The sequence below is a fragment of the Rhinoraja longicauda genome, chromosome 9 (assembly GCF_053455715.1).
Source record: "Rhinoraja longicauda isolate Sanriku21f chromosome 9, sRhiLon1.1, whole genome shotgun sequence".
NCBI classification, from domain to species: Eukaryota; Metazoa; Chordata; class Chondrichthyes; order Rajiformes; family Arhynchobatidae; genus Rhinoraja; species Rhinoraja longicauda.
Window position 1 is genome coordinate 67,674,404 of NC_135961.1, and position 19,034 is coordinate 67,693,437.

At 45.4% G+C, this 19,034-nt stretch overlaps 1 protein-coding gene across 1 annotated transcript in view; it reads right to left on the reverse strand.

The window, feature by feature from the left end:
* The window catches only part of pno1 (partner of NOB1 homolog), a 36,505-nt gene that overhangs the window by 6,561 nt on the left and 10,910 nt on the right, over positions 1-19,034 (reverse strand). The window contains exons 4-5 of the mRNA XM_078405668.1: positions 10,479-10,539; positions 2,771-2,888 (exon numbers count right to left, since the gene is read on the reverse strand). Of these exons, the coding sequence (XP_078261794.1) occupies positions 2,771-2,888; positions 10,479-10,539 (179 nt within the window). The remainder of the gene's footprint in view (positions 1-2,770; positions 2,889-10,478; positions 10,540-19,034) is intronic.

The following is a 19,034-nucleotide window of genomic DNA, read 5'->3' on the forward strand; positions in this document are numbered from 1 at the left end:
TTATACTGCATCTGCCACGCATCTGCCCACTCACTCAACCTGTCCAGGTCACCCTGCAACCTCCTAACATCCTCTTCACAGTTTACATTGCCACCCAGCTTTGTGTCATCCGCAAACTTGCTAGTGTTGCTTCTAATTCCCTCTTCCAAATCATTAATATATATGGTAAACAGTTGCGGCCCCAACACCGAGCCTTGCGGCACTCCACTCGCCACTGCCTGCCATTCTGAAAAGGACCCGTTTACTCCTACTCTTTGCTTCCTGTCTGCCAACCAATTTTCTATCCATGTCAACACCCTACCCCCAATACCATGTGCTCTAATTTTAGTCACCAATCTCCCGTGCGGGTCCTTATTAAGGGCTTTCTGAACGTCTTGATACACTACATCCATTTTATGGGTGTATTATTACTTCCATTTTTACTTCATCCATTTTACTTGTGGCGTCCTCAAAAAATTCCAGAAGATTAGTCAAGCATGATTTCCCTTTCATAAATCCATGCTGACTTGGACATCATTTTACTGCTATCCAAATGCACCGTTATTACCTCTTTAATAATTGACTCCACCATCTTTCCCACCACCGAAGTCAGGCTATCTGGTCTGTAATTCTTTGTTTTCTCTCCCGCTCCTTTCTTGAAAAGTGGGATAACATTAGCTATCCTCCAATCCACAGGAACTCATCCTGGATCTATTGAACATTGGAAAATGATCACCAATGCGTCCACTATTTCTAGAGCCACCTCCCTGAGGACCCTGGGATGCAGACCATCAGGCCCAGGGGATTTATCATCCTTCAGTCCCATTAGTCTCCCCAATACTATTTCTCGCCTAATGAAAATTTCTTTCAGTTCCTCTACCCCCCTAGATCCTCTGTCCTCTAGTACATCTGGGAGATTGTTTGTGTCTTCCTTAGTGAAGACAGATCCAAAGTACCTGTTCAACTCTTCTGCCATTTCCTTGCTACCCATAATAATTTCACCCATGTCTGCCTTCAAGGGACCCACATTTGACGTTGCTAATTTTTCTCTTAACATATCTAAAGAAGCTTTTACTGTCCTTCTTTATATTCTTGGCCAGCTTCCCCTTGTACTTCATCTTTTCAGCCCGTATTGCCCGTTTTGTTACCTTCTGTTGTCCTATGAAAGTTTCCCAATCCTCTGGCTTCCAGCTACTCTTTGCTGTGTTATACATCTTTTCTTTTAGTTTTATTCCATCCCTAACTTCCCTTGTCAGCCACGGTTACCTCCTACTCCCCTTAGCATCTTTCTTCCTTTTTGGAATGAAATGATCCTGCGTCTTCCGGAGCAGAATTAGGCCATCCTAGGAGCAGAATAAGGCCATTCGGCCCATCAAGTCTGCTCCATCATTCAATCATGGGTGATCTACCTTTCCCCCTCAACCCCATACTCCTGCCTTCGCCCCTATAACCCCCAACACATTTCAGCTGACATTTTTTAAGGCAGAGATAGATTCCAGATTAGTACCAGTGTCAGAGATTGTGGGCAGAAGGCAGGAGAATTAAGTTAAGAGGGAGACAGATCAGCCATGAATGAATGAATGGCAGAGTAGACTTGATGGGCCGAATGGCCTAATTCTGCTCCTATCACTTATGACCTTCTGACACCCAAAGACTAAATTCTCCCACTTCTCCAACCGGCTCAAGACGCAAGTCGGGACTCTAATATGGTTACATTTAGGAAATGAGGCACTGGCTGAGATCTGCGTACACCCTCCTCACACACCAAGGGACGGACTTGTTTTTTAAAAACGTTTTGGTCACAGCTTTTTGGAGAGTGCCCATGGACGGTTGGTGACAATGACTTTCCTTGGCAGCCCTTATCAAGATATAATAGTGAATTCAACATGCCATAACATTTCTCCACAACGTGACATAATATGTCATAATCACTGCACGAAATGAAACCTGAGAGACTTCCAATGCAAATGATTGGAGTTAAATTACAGTTTCTATAGAAATGAAATGATGCCAAATACTCCTGCAAATATTATTCAGATTAAAGATATTTTGGAGGATCAGTAGTGTATTTTGCTTGAACTGAGCGCTTGATGGCACTGGGCTGGAGTCTAGAAGGATGAGGGAGGACCTCATTGAAACTTACCGAATAGAAAGGCCTGGGTAGAGTGGATGGGGAGAGGATGTTTCCACTAGTGGGAGAGTCCAGGACCAGAGGTCATAGCCTCAGAATTAAAGGACATTCCTTTAGGAAGGAGACAAGGAGGAATTCAATACTACAGACGGCTGTGGAGGCCAAGTCAATGGATATATTTAAGGCATAAATAGATTTTTGATTAGTATAGGTGTCAGGGGTTATGGGGAAAAGGCAGGAGACTGGGATTAGGAGTGATAGATCAGCCATGATTGAATGACGGAGCAGACTTGATGGGCCGAATGGCCTAATTCTGCTCCTATCACATATGACCCCATGAACCGACAATGCTGAACCACACATTGGAAACTAACACATTTATTGAAATTGGTGATAGCTTAATTGACAATACAGTAAAACATAGACACATAATGCTGGATTTTGTGTCCTGCCCCCCCACCTCGCTTCCAGTTTTCTCCTCCCACCCCCCCCACCCCCAGTCTGAAGAAGGCTCCCAACCCAATAAGTAATCTCTCCGTGTTCTCCAGAGATGCTGCCTGACCCGCTGAGTTACTCCAGCATTTTGTGCCTATCTTTGGTATAAACCAGCATCTGCAGTTCACTTTTATTAAATGAAATAATAAAACATTTTGTGCTTACGAGTCAGCAAGAACGATTCTTGTTCTGGTTACATTTTCTATTGTAAATTTTGTTTTACCACCTTTGCCAGCAATACGCCCTATTGCTCTTGAAAGATGATCACCTTTTAATGGTTTAACTGCAGGAAGGAATTGTAAATAAGAACTATTAATTATGTACTTAGGCATGTAAGCCTAATAGCATTATAGTTCAGAGACCATTGTTTTAAAAATGGACCAATAATTCACGCTGCCCATTACATCCAAATCATCACAATGCTTGCAATTTATCCAAACTCAATGCTAGCACTTATTTCAAGAGGGCTTGTATACAAAAACAGGGATGAAATGTTGAGGCTCTCTCTATAAGGTGCTGGTCAGGCCGCATTTTGAATATTGTGAGCAATTTTAGGCACCATATCTGAAGAAGGATGTGCTGGCTCTGGAGAGGGTCCAGAGGTTTACGAGAATGATCCCAGGAATGAGTGGGTTAACCTATGATGAGCGTTTGTCGGCATTGTGCCTGTACTCGCTGAAGTTTAGAAGAATGAGGGGGGACCTCATTGAAACACACAGAATAGTGAACGGCTTGGATAGAGTGGATGTGGAGAGGATGTTTCCACTAGTGGGAGAGTCTAGGACTAGAGGTCTGAGCCTCAGAATTAAAGGACGTTCTTTTAGGAAGGAGATGAGGAGAAATTTATTTAGTCATAGGGTGGTGAATCTGTGGAATTCTTTGCCACAGAAGACTGTGGAGGCAAAGTCAGTGGATATTTTTACGGCAGAGATAGATTCTTGATTAGTACGGGTGTCAGGGGTTATGGGGAGAAGGCAGGAGAATGGGGTTAGGAGGGAGAGACAGATCAGCCATGATTGAATGGCGGAGTAGACTTGATGGGCCGAATGGCCTAATTCTACTCCTATTCCTTATGACCTCCAATCTTGCCCATTGCTACCTCTGCCTCAGTCCCAGGCTGAAATACCCATTGAATGCCTTCGCCCCTGTCAAAATTAAACTGGCTTGCCCTCCCCACCACCACTTCAGTCTGTCGGATGAAGAGTCTATTCATGTTCTCAGTTCAGCCTAGTTTATTGCAGCAGCAAGCAGCAGCAAGCAGCACCAAGCTGTGTTGCTTGGGAAGTAGTGTGTGGGGATTGTGTGGGGATAGTAAGGAGTAAGACCTGTGTGATCTCCCGGACAAGTTTCGATCGCCTAGCTTGGGGTCGGAGAGGAATTTCCCGGATTTTTTCCCAAATTGGCCTGGGTTTTTTATCCGGTTTTTCGCCTCTCCCAGGAGATCACTCAGTTCTTTTGGGTGGGCGGTTGGAGCGGTTGGAGCAGCGGCCGGGCGGTAGGTTTAGTAACCGAGCACGGGGCTTTGTTTGGGGAGTATGAGTGCCAGGGCAGTTTATTGTTCTGGGTGTCGGATGTGGGGAATCTGGGAGTCTGATAGTCTTCCAGACATCCACATGTGCGCCAGGTGCGACGAGATGGGGCTCCTAAGGGACCGTATTAGGAACCTGGAGCGGCAGATTGATGACCTCCGTCTGGTCAGGGAGAGTGAGGAGGTTATAGATAGGAGTTACAGAGAGGTGGTCACTCCTAGACCACGGGAGGTAGACAAGTGGGTCACTGTTAGGGGGGGCAAAGAGCAGAGGCAGGGACTAGGGAGTACCCCGGTGGCTGTACCCCTTGGAAATAAGTACTCCTGTTTAAGTACTGTTGGGGGGGACAGCCTACCTGGGGGCAGCGACGGTGCCCGGGCCTCTTGCAAGGAGTCCGGCCCTGTTGCTCAGAAGGGTAGGGAAAGGAAGAGGAGAGCGATAGTAATAGGGGACTCTATAGTGAGGGGGTCAGATAGGCGTTTCTGTGGACGCAGTCGGGAGACCCGGATGGTGGTTTGCCTCCCTGGTGCCGGTGTCCGAGATGTGTCTGAGCGTGTCCAGGATATCCTGAAAGGGGAGGGAGAGGAGCCAGAGGTCGTGGTACATATAGGTACCAACAATATAGGTAGGATAAGGGAAGAGGTCCTGAAAGGAGAATTTAGGAGGCTAGGAAGAGAGTTAAAAAAAAGGACTTCCAAAGCAATAATCTCAGGCTTACTGCCTGTGCCACGCGATAGTGAGAATAGGAATGGAGTGAGGTGGAGGATAAATACGTGGCTGAGGAACTGGTGCAGGGAGCAGGGTTTCAAGTTTCTGGATCATTGGGACCTCTTCTGGGGGAAGTATGACCTGTACAAAAAGGACGGGTTGCATCTGAACCTGAGGGGAACCAATATCCTGGCGGGGAGATTTGCTAAAATAATTGCGGAGACTTTAAACTAGTACGGTTGGGGGGAGGGACTCAAACACAGATAGCTAACAGGCAGTGTGTGAGGCAGGAGGCAGAAAAGGGAAACACTCAGACCCAATATGTAGGAGAGAAAGAAGGGAAAAGAAATAAACTGAGAATAAGAAATGATGGGTCCCTTAAATGTGTATATTTTAATGCTAGGAGCATTGTAAGAAAGGTGGATGAGCTTAGAGCCTGGATTGACATCTGGAAGTATGATGTTGTGGCGATCAGTGAAACATGGTTGCAGGAGGGTTGCGATTGGCAATTAAATATTCCAGGATTTCATTGTTTCAGATGTGATAGAATCGGAGGGGCAAGAGGTGGGGGTGTTGCATTGCTTGTCAGGGAGGATATCACAGCAGTGCTTTGGCAGGACAGACTAGAAGGCTCGATTAGGGAGGCTGTTTGGGTGGAACTCAGAAATGAGAAAGGTTTAGCAACACTTATAGGGGTGTATTATAGACCGCCAAATAGGGAACGAGAATTGGAAGAGCAAATTTGCAGATGATACTAAGTTGGGGGGTAGTGTGAATTGTGAGGAAGATGCAATAAGGCTGCAGGGTGACTTGGACAGGTTGTGTGAGTGGGCGGATACATGGCAGATGCAGTTTAATGTAGATAAGTGTGAGGTTATTCACTTTGGAAGCAAGAATAGAAAGGCAGATTATTATCTGAATGGTGTCAAGTTAGGAGGAGGGGGAGTTCAACGAGATCTGGGTGTCCTAGTGCATCAGTCAATGAAAGGAAGCATGCAGGTACAGCAGGCAGTGAAGAAAGCCAATGGAATGTTGGCCTTCGTAACAAGAGGAGTTGAGTATAGGAGCAAAGAGGTCCTTCTACAGTTGTACTGGGCCCTGGTATGTGTTGAGGAGCACTTTGGGTCTAGTGATCACAATGCCATTAGTTTCAATATCATTATGGAGAAGGTCAAATCTGGACCAAGGGTTGAGATTTTGGATTGGAGAAAGGCTAATTTTGAGGAGATGAGAAAGGATTTAAAAGGAGTGAAATGGAAATTTTTGTTTTATGAAAAGGATATAATAGAGAAATGGAGGATATTTAAAGGTGAAATTTTGAGAGTACAGAGTCTTTATGTCCCTGTTCGGTGGAAAGGAAAGAATAATAATTTGAAAGAGCCGTGGTTTTCCAGGGAAATTGGACACTTGGTTCAGAAAAAGAGGGAGATATACAATAAATATAAGCGGCAGGGAGTAAATGAGGTTCTTGAGGAATATAAAGAATGTAAAAAGAATCTTAAGAAGGAAATTAGGAAAGCGAAAAAAAGATATGAGGCTGCTTTGGCAGGTAATGTAAAAGTAAACCCCAAGGGGTTCTACAGATATGTCAATAGCAAAAGGATAGTGAGGGATAAAATTGGTCCATTAGAGTCAGAGTGGACAGCTATGTGCTGAGCCGGAAGAAATGGGGGAGATATTAAACAATTTCTTTTCTTCGGTATTTACTGAGGAGAAGGATATTGAATTATGTGAGGTAAGCGAAACAAGTAGAGTAGTGATGGAAATTATGAGGATTAAAGAAGAGGAGGTACGGACACTTTTGAAAAATATAAAAGTGGATAAGTCTCCAGGTCCTGATAGGATATTCCCTAGGACATTGAGGGAAGTTAGTGCAGAAATAGCAGGGGCTATGACGGAAATATTTCAAACGTCATTAGAAACGGGGATGGTGCCGGAAGATTGGCGCATTGCGCATGTTGTGCCTTTGTTTAAAAAAGGTTCTAAAAGTAAACCTAGCAATTATAGACCTATTAGTTTGACGTCTGTGGTGGGAAAATTAATGGAAAAGATACTTAGGGACAATATATATAATTATTTGGATAATCAAGGCCTGATTAGAAACAGTCAACATGGATTTGTGCCTGGAAGGTCATGTTTGACTAATCTTCTTGAATTTTTTGAAGAGGTTACCAGGGAAATTGATAAGGGCAAGGCTGTGGATGTTGTCTATATGGACTTCAGTAAGGCATTTGACAAGGTTCCACATGGAAGGTTGATTAAGAAGGTTAAATCGTTGGGTATTAATAGTGAGGTTGCAAGATGGATTCAACAATGGCTGAATGGGAGATACCAGAGGGTAATGGTTGACAATTGTATGTCAGGTTGGAGGCCAGTGTCTAGTGGAGTACCCCAAGGATCTGTGTTGGGTCCACTGTTGTTTGTCATTTACATTAATGATCTGGATGATGGTGTGGCAAATTGGATTAGTAAATATGCAGATGATACTAAGATAGGTGGAGTAGTTGATAGTGAGGTAGATTTTCAAAGTCTACAGAGAGACTTGGGCCTTTTGGAAGGGTGGGCTGAAAGATGGCAGATGGAGTTTAATGCTGATAAGTGTGAGGTGCTGCATTTTGGTAGGACAAATCAAAATAGGACGTACAGGGTAAATGGTAGGGAATTGAGGAATGCAGTGGAACAGAGGGATCTGGGAATAACTGTGCATTGTTCCCTGAAGGTGGAATCTCATGTGGATAGGGTGGTGAAGAAGGCGTTTGGTATGCTTGCCTTTATAAATCAGAGCATCGAGTATAGAAGTTGGGATGTAATGTTAAAATTGTACAGGGCATTGGTGAGGCCGAATCTGGAGTATGGTGTGCAGTTCTGGTCGCCAAATTATAGGCAGGATGTCGTCAAAATGGAGAGGGTACAGAGGAGATTTACTAGAATGTTGCCTGGGTTTCAGCACTTAGGCTACAGAGAGAGGTTGAACAGGTTGGGTCTTTATTCTTTGGAGCGTAGAAGGTTGAGGGGGGACTTGATAGAGGTTTTTAAAATTTTGAGAGGGACGGACAGAGTTGACGTGGGTAGGCTTTTCCCTTTGAGAGTGGGGAAGATTCCAACAAGGGGACATAGCTTCAGAATTGAGGGACAAAGGTTTAGGGGTAACATGAGGGGGAACTTCTTTACTCAGAGGGTGATGGCTGTATGGAATGGGCTTCCGGTGGAAGTGGTGGAGGCTGGCTCGATTTTATTATTTAAGAGTAAATTGGATAGGTATATGGATAGGAGGGGATTAGAGGGTTATGGTCTGAGTGCAGGTAGATGAGACTAGGTCAGGGAGAATGGTCGGCGTGGACTGGTAGGGCCGGACAGGCCTGTTTCCATGCTGTAGTTGTTATATGGTTATATGGTTATTGCCACATGTACCGAGGTACAGTGAAAGCTTTTGTAAATACAACTCAGGGTTAGTCGGTAACTCATTGGCCAAAAATAAGCAGATTAATGCCCATAAATTTCACTGATCTTTACTGGCAGAATGAGGTAATTGGATTCCTGTTTAATAGTCTTAGTTACTGTTCAGTTTCGTTTATTGTCACGCGTTCCGAGGTACAGTGAAAAACTTTTGTTGCGTGCTACCAGTCGGCCGAAAGACAACACATGATTTCGATCGAGCCATTTAGTGTAATAACGTTTGGTGCAAGGTAAAGCCAGCAAAGTCCGATCAAGGATAGTCCAAGGGTCTCCAATGAGGTAGATAATAGTTCAGGACTGCTCTCTGGTTGTGGTGGGATGGTTCAGTTGCCTGATAACAGCTGGGAAAAAACTGGCCCAGAATCTGGAGGTGTGCGTTTTCACACTTCTGTATCTCTTGCACGATGGGAGAGGGGAGAAGAGGGAGTGGCCAGGGCACGACTCATCCTTGATTATGCTGTTAGCCTTGCCGAGGCAGCGTGAGGTGTAGATGGAGTCAATGGAAGGGAGGTTGGTTTGCATGGACACAAAATGCTGGAGTAACTCAGCGGGACAAGCAGCATCTCTGGAGAGGAGTGGGTGACGTTGGTATGAATTGTAGTTTTAATATGGTGTAGTGTTTGTATGTTATGTTTGGGGGGGGGTGGGAGGGAACGGGAACTGTAAAATTCTCTCTCCCGAACGGAGACGCGACCTTTGTTTCTGTGTCGTGTCTCCGTTCCCGCTGCGGCCTACCATCAGCCATTCACCTGGGACCACCTGGGGCTCTGGTTCGCAGAGCCCGCAGCCCGGACTCACCACCTGCGGCGCTGGCTGCCTGCGGATGCTACGGGAGCGGCTGCGATTCGTCTCCGGAGGCTCCGGAGCGGGCCGCGTGGACGTCGGAAGCCCGCAGGCCCCTGGGTGGGGGCCGACATCGGGAGCTCCGGCAGCGGCAGCGTGTTCGCCCGCCCCGAATCGCGGGGCTTGGGTCGGCCCGCCGCGGACCTTTCACCGTCCGGCGCGGCCTGAAATAGGCCGTTGACCTTTCACCGCCCAGCGGCGGCTTCAATATCGGGAGCCCCGACCGCCCCGACGTGGCAAATCCAACAGCCTGACCGCGGGAGAAGACGGCAGGGAAGAGAAAAATACATTTTTGGCCTTCCATCACAGTGAGGAGGGACTGGAGGAGACTCACTGTGATGGATGTTTCTTTTTGTTTGGTGTTAGTTGTGATTGTATGTGTTATTGCATTTTTATTGATTATTCTTATTGGTCTTATTGTTTAACTGTGGGTAATGTTTCATTTCACTACACATTTATGTGTATGTGACAAATAAACGACTATTGACTATTGATTATTGTTTCGGGTCGAGAAGGTCTACCTTCGATTTAAACCAGCATCTGCAGTTCTTTCCTGCACAGCTTGGTTTGTATGATGGTCTGGGCTGCATCCACAATTCGCTGAAATTTCTTGCGTTCTTGGGCGGAGCTGTTCCCAAACAAGGCTGTGATGCATCCCGATAAAATGCTTTCTCAAGAGATGCCGCCCAACCCACTGAGGTACTCCAGCACTTTGTGTCTGTTTTTTGTAAATCTGCACCTGCAATTTCATGTGTCTCCTCTTTAATTGGTTATTGGTTCATCCTCTTCCCCCAACACCCTTGATTGGAGATATTTCCCACCCTCCCTTCACTAGACCATCAAGCCATCTCCCCAGACTCGCCACTTCTCCAGAACCAGCGGCCACACAGTCTAAGAATAAAGGGGAGGCCATTTAAAACTGAGGTGAGAAAAAACTTTTTCACCCAGAGAGTTGTGAATTTGTGGAATTCTCTACCACAGGAGGCAGTGGAAGCCAATTCACTGGATGAATTTGAAAGAGAGTTAGATAGAGCTCTGGGCTAGTGGAATCAAGGGATATGGGGAGAAGGCAGGCACGGTTTGCTGATTGTGGATGATCAGCCATGATCACAATGAATGGCAGTGCTCGCTCGAAAGGGCAAATGACCTCCTCTTGCACCTGTTTTCTATGTTTCCTCAATGCCATTCCCAAATTCACTTCTGACCAAGATTTCCTCCAAATATTTTCAATCATCCCAGATGAATGCATAGTTTATCAGTCCCAGTCAAGTGAATGTAGTTTAAAACTGTCAAAGCCTATCCCATCAAAAATGAAATAACAGTCACAATAAACTCACCATCTGTAATATCGAAGGTTTCTAGGAACAGGTCATCTAATCGAATTAATGCCAAGGCATCCTGTAAATTAGAACGACAAAATAAATTAGGATTTAAAACCTGGGATTTGTACTGATTGTTGGCTGAATCTCCCACTGCAAATAGAGCAGCACAGTGGCGCAGCTGTAGAGTTGCTGCCTCATAGCACCAGAGATCCAGGTTCCATTCCGACTACAGGTGATGCCTGTATGGACTTTGCATGTTCTCCGGTTTCCTCCCGCATCCCAAAGACGTGCAGGTTTGCATGATAATTGGCTTCTGTAAATTGTCGCTAGTGTGAGGCATAGTGCTAGTGCATGGAAGAGATCATTGGTCAACGTGGACTCGGTGGGCCAAAGGGCATGCTTCTATGCTGTATCTCTAAACTACACCATATTAAATGAGCTTGCACACCAGGAGGATGTCGTTTCTTTCTAGGTGCCTCTTGGCAAGGCCTCGTGTAGCAATGACACCAGAAGCCATATGTGGGTGGTCGTGTCTGAATGACACTGTATCTGGAGAGTGGAAGGGCACAATCTGTTTGCACCTCAAGGCACAGATGTGATTCCCACCATTCAGCAGGCCAGGGTCAGTGCTCATTGTTGGTCATAAGTTCATAAGTTCTAGGAGCAGAATTAGGCTATTCAGCCCATCAAGTCTACTCCGCCATTCAATCATGGCTGATCTATTTCTCCCTCCTAACCCCATTCTTCTGCCTTCTCCCCATAACCTCGGACACCTGTACCAATCAACAATCTATCTATCTCTGCCTTCAAAATATCCACTGACTTTGCCTCCACAGCCTTCTGTGGCAAAGAATCCCACAGATTCACCACCCTCTGACTACAGAAATTCCTCCTCATCTCCTTCATAAAGGAACGTCCTTTAATTCTGAGGCTGTGACCTCTAGTCCTAGACTCTCCCACTGGTGGAAACATCCTCTCCACATCCAGTTGCTTCTATCACAGGTAACAGGGCTAACAGCAAAACACGATACAATGCCCAATTACCTCATTGGGGAGCCCTGCAAAATCTTCCCGCAAATGGTGCTTTCAGCTTAGCGAGTAGGATCTTCATGATCCACCCACTTGCTAATATTACATCAAATGCAGGTGTGGTATTTTCACCCCAAAAACAGTACAAATAAAACAAGTACGCAATAATTAACTAAGTTTATTATTCTGGGATGAAAGATCTATCGCGAACAAACAATGAATTAATGAATAAGTGTATTGGCCAACTATGTACACATAAGGAATGTGCCCTGGTGCTCCGCTCACAAGTAACTACACGAACATACAAACAATTAAGAATAAAGCATAAAACATTAAAACATTAAGAATACAACCTTACAGTTTAAACATGCGAGTGAAATAAACCAGAGCAAAAAGAGACTACAGACCTTTGGTTATTAAGTAGAGCTACACTCGTGGAAAAAAGCTGTTTTTCAATATACACCATTTTCAGTATATTCCCAGGTATCACAAAATGCTGGAGTAACTCAGCGGGTCAGGCAGCATCTCAGGAGAGAAGGGAAGGAATGGGTGACGTTTCGGGTGGAGACCCAAACAGTCTTTCCAGGTGAGGCAGAGGTTCACCTGCACTTCCTCCAACCTCATCTATTGTATCCGCTGTTCCAGGTGTCAACTTCTCTACATCGGCGAGACCAAACGCAGGCTCGGCGATCGTTTCGCTCAACACCTTCGCTCAGTCCGCCTTAACCAACCTGATCTCCCGGTGGCTGAGCACTTCAATTCCCACTCCCACTCCTTTTCTGTCATTGGCCTCCTCCAGTGTCATAGTGAGGCCTAGCGCAAATTGGAGGAACAGCCCCTCATATTTCGCTTGGGCCGCTTACAGACCAGCAGTATGAACATTGACTTCTCTAACTTTAGATAGTTCCACTGTCCCTCTCTTCCCCTCCCAGTTCTCCCACTGTCTTTCTGTCTCCACCTATATCCTTTCTTTGACCCGCCCCCCTGTAAGGGCTCAAATTCAGCATAGCCATGTGGGTTTTATTGCAGGGGTGTAAAAAAGGTGTAAAAGCTCCAGCTCGATTATGTTGCCAGGACATCCTGTTTATGGCTAAGGGTATCCTTTTATATGGGCAACTGGCTTTAAGGCTTTGATGGTTAGCCATCCTTTGAAGTGTTAAGAAGAACAACTTGCCATATGGACTGCCCTTTGTTTCCAAGAAAGAAGAGGTCACAATGGACACAACGGACACGGAGGTCCCGAAAGACACAAAGATTTATAGGACATTATAGGTCCGGATGGCCACAACGCATAGATCAACTTGCACTTTACCCTGTCCAAAACTGTTACAACTGTTTCGTTTCGTTGGGTTGCTGCTGTCTAAATTACCTAAATTATTGCATCGTATGGGAGGCGCATTCCCAATCTCGTTGTACCCCTGGGTACAATGACAATAAAGATATATTGTATTGTATTGTATTGTATGTGTAATTGTTAGCATTCGGGGAGAGAGACTACACTAGCTTCCTAAGCGTTTCTAAACGCTTCGGTTTCTAGACTCTCTCCCACCTGGGTGAGTAGAATAAAGAGGTTAAACGAATTCAGTTGTCTGCCTGTTTTTTCTAATAGGCCACAGACTACAACACCCCCGACATCAGTCTGAAGAAGGGTCTCGACCCGAAACGTCACCCATTCCTTCTCTCGAGAGATGCTGCCTGACCCGCTGAGTTACTCCAGCATTTTGTGATACCTTCGATTTGTACCAGCATCAACAGTTATTTTCCTACTCAGTATATTCCCAAACACACTTCGGTTTAAAAATCTCCATTATGGGCCACACTCTGAATATCACAATTTCTGAAGTTGTAGGAGCAGAATCAGCCTAATCGGCTGATCTATCTTTCCCTCTCAATCCCCTTCTCCTGCCTTCTCCCTGCAACCCCCAACACCTTTACTAATCAAAAGACTGTCAATCTCTGTTTTAACAAAACACACTCTGTGGCAATGAATTCCACAGATTCCCCACCCTCTCGCTAAAGAAATTCCTCATCTCCTTCTGAAAGGTACCTCCTTGTATTCTGAGGCTGTGCCATCTGGTCCTAGACTCTCTCACTAGTGGAAGCATCTTCTCCACATTCACTCACTCTATCGAGGCCTTGTCGTTTAAAGCTGCTAATCGCTCAAGTGCCCATAACACAAACATAGCACTTTTTTTTGTGTCAAGATTTGGTAAGGGTTTTCTCATGCAGATGAAAATTGTGAATGATTAGATAAAAAAGTATTTTCAATTGAACATAGTTAGAATGCACATTGGGTTTTAATTTGGCGGTAGGTCAGAGGAAAATATATTCATCATCGGCAGTCACTGGAAGCAAGTGTGACTGTCCTCTTCATAGGGTCGGACGCCTGTGCGTGACTTTGTTTAACGTGGGGAGACTGGTGCACAGACAGCCACCACACGGTCCTTGACAGATCTGGGTCAGGATCCAGTGGCGTGGAGTCCAAGACGACCGGGGACCCTTTTCTGCTGCAGCCTTCATTCGCCTTAGAATAGAATAGTTCCTTTATTGTCATTGTAACATGAGCCATGTACAACGAAATTGTAAAATGTCAGCCAGTCAGTGCACCATTCAAACATTTCTAAAAGCTAACGATACATACAAGGTAAAATATTTTAAAAAAGATAAACAACTAAAATAAATATCATGAAAATAGCACGCATAAACACCCAACCCTACATCCTTCTGTCGATTTCACAGTCTCTTATTATGTATCGCCCCTGCGTTCCTTGGCGGCTACATTTAGTGCCTTTATAGCAGTGGGGTAAAAACTATTTTTAAGTCTGTTTGTCCTTGTCCTTGTAGATCTGTACCGTCTGCCTGACGGTAACAGTTCAAACAGGGAGTGTCCGGGGTGGGAAATGTCCTTTATAATACTCTGGGATTTTTTGATGCAGCGGGAACTGTGTAAGTCCTCCAAGGTAAGTAGAGGGCAGCCGACAATCCTCTGGGCGTTGTCAATGGCCCTCTGGAGCGCTTTCCTCTGAGCCGCTGTGCAGCTGGTGTACCATACGCATACACAGTATGTTAGGATGCTCTCAATGTAGCACCGATAAAAGGACAACAGCAGTCTCTGAGTGATGTTATTCTTCCTGAGCACCCTCAGGAAGTGCAGTCTCTGCTGGACCTTTTTCAGCAGCGCAGAGGTGTTCACGCTCCACGTCAGGTCCTCCTCAATATGGATTCCCAGGAAGCGGAAATCCGCCACCCTCTCCACACAGTCCCCTCTGATAGTTAATGGTACCATGTCCGTTTTATTCTTCCTGAAGTCTATTATTATTTCCTTTGTCTTTAAGGTGTTGAGGAGCAGGTTATTTTCTCCACACCACACTGTCAGCTGCTCCGCCTCATCCCGGTAGGCGTACTCGTCCCCCCCGGTGATGAGTCCCACCACCGTAGTGTCATCCGCAAATTTGACAATGGTGTTGCTTCCCAGCCGTTGTGACGCTCCACTAAAGTCAGCCATCATCCTTCCTCCGCCTGTTCCATCGTTGAGGTCTTGGTTGGATCGCTCTTTGACAGGGACCTCCCCCTCGACCTTACCGCCATGCGTGACCCTACTAGGAGCGTAGCTCCAGACGGCATCGCTCTCAGGATCTCAGGACCACAAGCTTCTCCACCACGACAAGGTGACAATCCACGGAGGGAAATATATTAAACAATATTTGTCATTTGCAGGAACATTCTATATTCATTTGTCCAGCAAATGGGAATAGAGTATGTATCACAGAACATGGAAACAGACCCTTCGGCCCAACTTGTCCATGCCAACCAATGCCATCACTGTGGTGATGGGGGATTTCAATATGCAGGTAGACTGGGAAAATCAGGTTGGTTCTGGACCCCAAAAAAGGGAGTTTGTAGAGTGCCTCCGAGATGGATTCTTAGAGCAGCTTGTAATTGAGCCTACCAGAGAAAAGGCAATTCTGGATTTTGTGTTGTCCAAAGAAGCAGATTTGATAAGAGAACTTATCATATCATATCATATACATACAGCCGGAAACAGGCCTTTTCGGCCCTCCAAGTCCGTGCCGCCCAGCGATCCCCGTACATTAACACTATCCTACACCCACTAGGGACAATTTTTACATTTACCCAGCCAATTAACCTACATACCTGTACGTCTTTGGAGTAAACTTGGGGTAAAGGAAACGCTTAGAGGTAGTGATCATAATATGATTAGTTTTAATCTGCAATTTGAGAAGGAGAAGGTTAAATCAGAAGTGTCCTTGTTGCAGATGAACATAGGGGACTATGAAGGCATGAGAGAGCTGGCCAAGGTAGACTGGAAAGGGATCCCAGCAGGAATGACCGTGGAACAGCAATGGCAGGAATTTCTGGGCGTAATCCGGAAGACGCAGGATCATTTCATTCCTAAAAGGAAGAAAGATTCTGGGGGGAGTAGACAATAGGTGCAGGAGTAGGCCATTCGGCCCTTCAAGCCAGCACCACCATTCAATGTGATCATGGTTGATCATTCTCAATCAGTACCCCGTTCCTGCCTTCTCCCCATACCCCCTGACTCCACTATCCTTAAGAGCTCTATCTAGCTCTCTCTTGAATGCATTCAGAGAATTGGCCTCCACTGCCTTCTGAGGCAGTGAATTCCAGATTTACAACTCTCTGATTGAAAAAGTTTTTCCTCATCTCCGTTCTAAATGGCCTACTCCTTATTCTTAAACTGTGGCCCCTGGTTCTGGACTCCCCCAACATTGGGAACATGTTTCCTGCCTCTAACGTGTCCAACCCCTTAATAATCTTATGTTTCGATAAGATCCCCTCTCATCCTTCTAAATTCAAGTTTATACAAGCCTAGCCGCTCCAATCTTTCAACATATGACAGTCCCGCCATTCCGGGAATTAACCTAGTAAACCTATGCTGCACGCCCTCAATAGCAAGAACATCCTTCCTCAAATTTTGAGATCAAAACTGCACACAGTACTCCAGGTGCGGTCTCACTAGGGCCCTGTACAACTGCAGATGGACCTCTTTGCTCCTATACTCAACTCCTCTTGTTATGAAGGCCAACATTCCATTGGCTTTCTTCACTGCCTGCTGTTCCTGCATGATTCCTTTCAGTGACTGATGCACTAGGACACCCAGATCTCGTTGTACGTCCCCTTTTCCTAACTTGACACCATCTAGATAATAATCTGCCTTCTTATTCGTACCACCAAAGTGGATAACCTCACACTTATCCACATTAAACTGCATCTGCCATGCATCTGCCCACTCACACAACCTGTCCAAGTCACCCTGCAACCTCATAGCATCTTCCTCATAGCTCACACTACCACCCAGCTTTGTATCATCTGCAAATTTGCTAATGGTACTTTTAATCCCTTCATCCAAGTCATTAATGTATATTGTAAATAGCTGCAGTCCCAGAACTGAGCCTTGAGGTACCCCACTAGTCACTGCCTGCCATTCCGAAAGGGACCCATTTATCCCCACTCTTTGCTTTCTGTCTGTCAACCAATTTTCTATTCATGTCAGTACCCTACCCCCAATACCATGTGCTCTAATTTTGCCCACTAATCTCCTATGTGGGACCTTGTCGAAGGCTTTCTGAAAGTCGAGGTACACCACATCCACCGGCTCTCCCCTGTCAATTTTCATAGTTACATCCTCAAAAAATTCCAGAAGATTAGTCAAGCATGATTTCCCCTTCGTAAATCCATGCTGACTCGGAACAATCCTGTTACTGCTATCCAAATGCTCCGCAATTCCGTCTTTTATAATTGACTCCAGCATCTTCCCCACCACTGATGTCAGACTAACTGGTCTATAATTTCCCGTTTTCTCTCTCCCTCCTGTCTTAAAAAGTGGGATAACATTCAGTAGGAGGCAACTGTGGCTGACAAGGGAAGTTAGGGATGGAATAAAACTAAAAGAAAAGATGTATAACACAGCAAATAGTACGGGGAAGCCAGAGAATTGGGAAACTTTCATAGGGCAACAGAAGGTAACAAAACAGGCAATACGGGCTGAAAAGATGTAGTACGAGGGGAAGCTGGCCAAGAATATAAAGAAGGACAGTAAAAGCTTCTTTAGATATGTTACGAGAAAAGGAGTAGCAAAGTCAAATGTGGGTCCCTTGAAGGCAGACATGGGTGAAATTATTATGGGTAACAAGGAAATGGCAGAAGAGTTGAACAGGTACTTCGGATCTGTCTTCACTAAGGAAGACACAAACAATCTCCCAGATGTACTAGAGGACAGAGGATCTAGGGGGGTAGAGAAACTGAAAGAAATTTTCATTAGGCGAGAAATAGTATGGGTAGACTAATGGGACTGAAGGACGATAAATCCCCTGGGCCTGATGGTCTGCATCCCAGGGTCCTCAGGGAGGTGGCTCTAGAAATAGTGGACGCATTGGTGATCATTTTGCAATGTTCAATAGATGAGAGGAGATCTTATAGAAACATATAAAATTATAAAAGGACTGGACAAGCAAGATGCAGGAAAAATGTTCCCAAAGTCGTACGAGTGCAGAACCAGGGGCCACGGTCTTAGAATAAAGGGGAGGCCATTTAAAACTGAGATGAGAAGAAACTTTTTCACCCAGTGAGTTGTGAATTTGTGGAATTCTCTGCCAGAGGGCAGTGGAAGTCAGATCACTGGATGGATTTAAGAGAGAGTTAGATAGAGCTCCAGGGGTTAGTGCAATCAAGGGATATGGGGAGAAGGCAGGCACGGGTTATTGATTGTGGACGACGAGCCATGATCACAATGAATGGCTGTGCTGGCTCGAAGGGCCAAATGGCCTCCTCCTGCACCTATTTTCTATGTCTATGTTTAAATCTATGCTAGTCCCATCTGCCTACTTTTGTCCCACATCACCCTAAACCTTTCCTGTCCATGTTCCTATCCAAATGTCTTTTAATTATTACAGTACCATGTAGATAAATAATAATGTGAAACGTGACACTCTTTTGTCACTAAGCAACATTCTGAACCCAAATCTAATCAATATCCATTTCAGTATAAATATGCTGGTGATTAAAGTGATTAGGTTAATCAGGATAATGCAAGTAACAAGAATACAGGTGCGCCTCAGCTTACGATGAGGTTACATTCCGAGAAACCCATCGGAAACCAAAAATATCATAAGTCGAAATGCATTTAATACACCTGATCACGTGGCCAGAAGCGAGCCACGGATCGCTATGGGTCGCTGCCGTTTGCACCATCGCAAAGTTGAAATATCGTAAGTCGAATCATCGTAAGTCGGGGAGCATCTGTACCCCACAAATAGACACAAACTGTTGGAGTATCTCAGTGGGACAGGCATTATCTCTGGAGAAGGAATGGGTGACATATTGGGTCGAGGCCCTAAAACATCACCCATTCCTTCTCTCCAGAGATGCTGCTTGTCCCCCTGAGTTACTCCAGCGATTTGTGTCTATCTTTGGTTTAAACCAGTGTCTGCAGCTCCTTCCGATGGAACACCCCACAATGTCTGTATGTTTTCTTGCGGCAACTACACGATGAATCATACT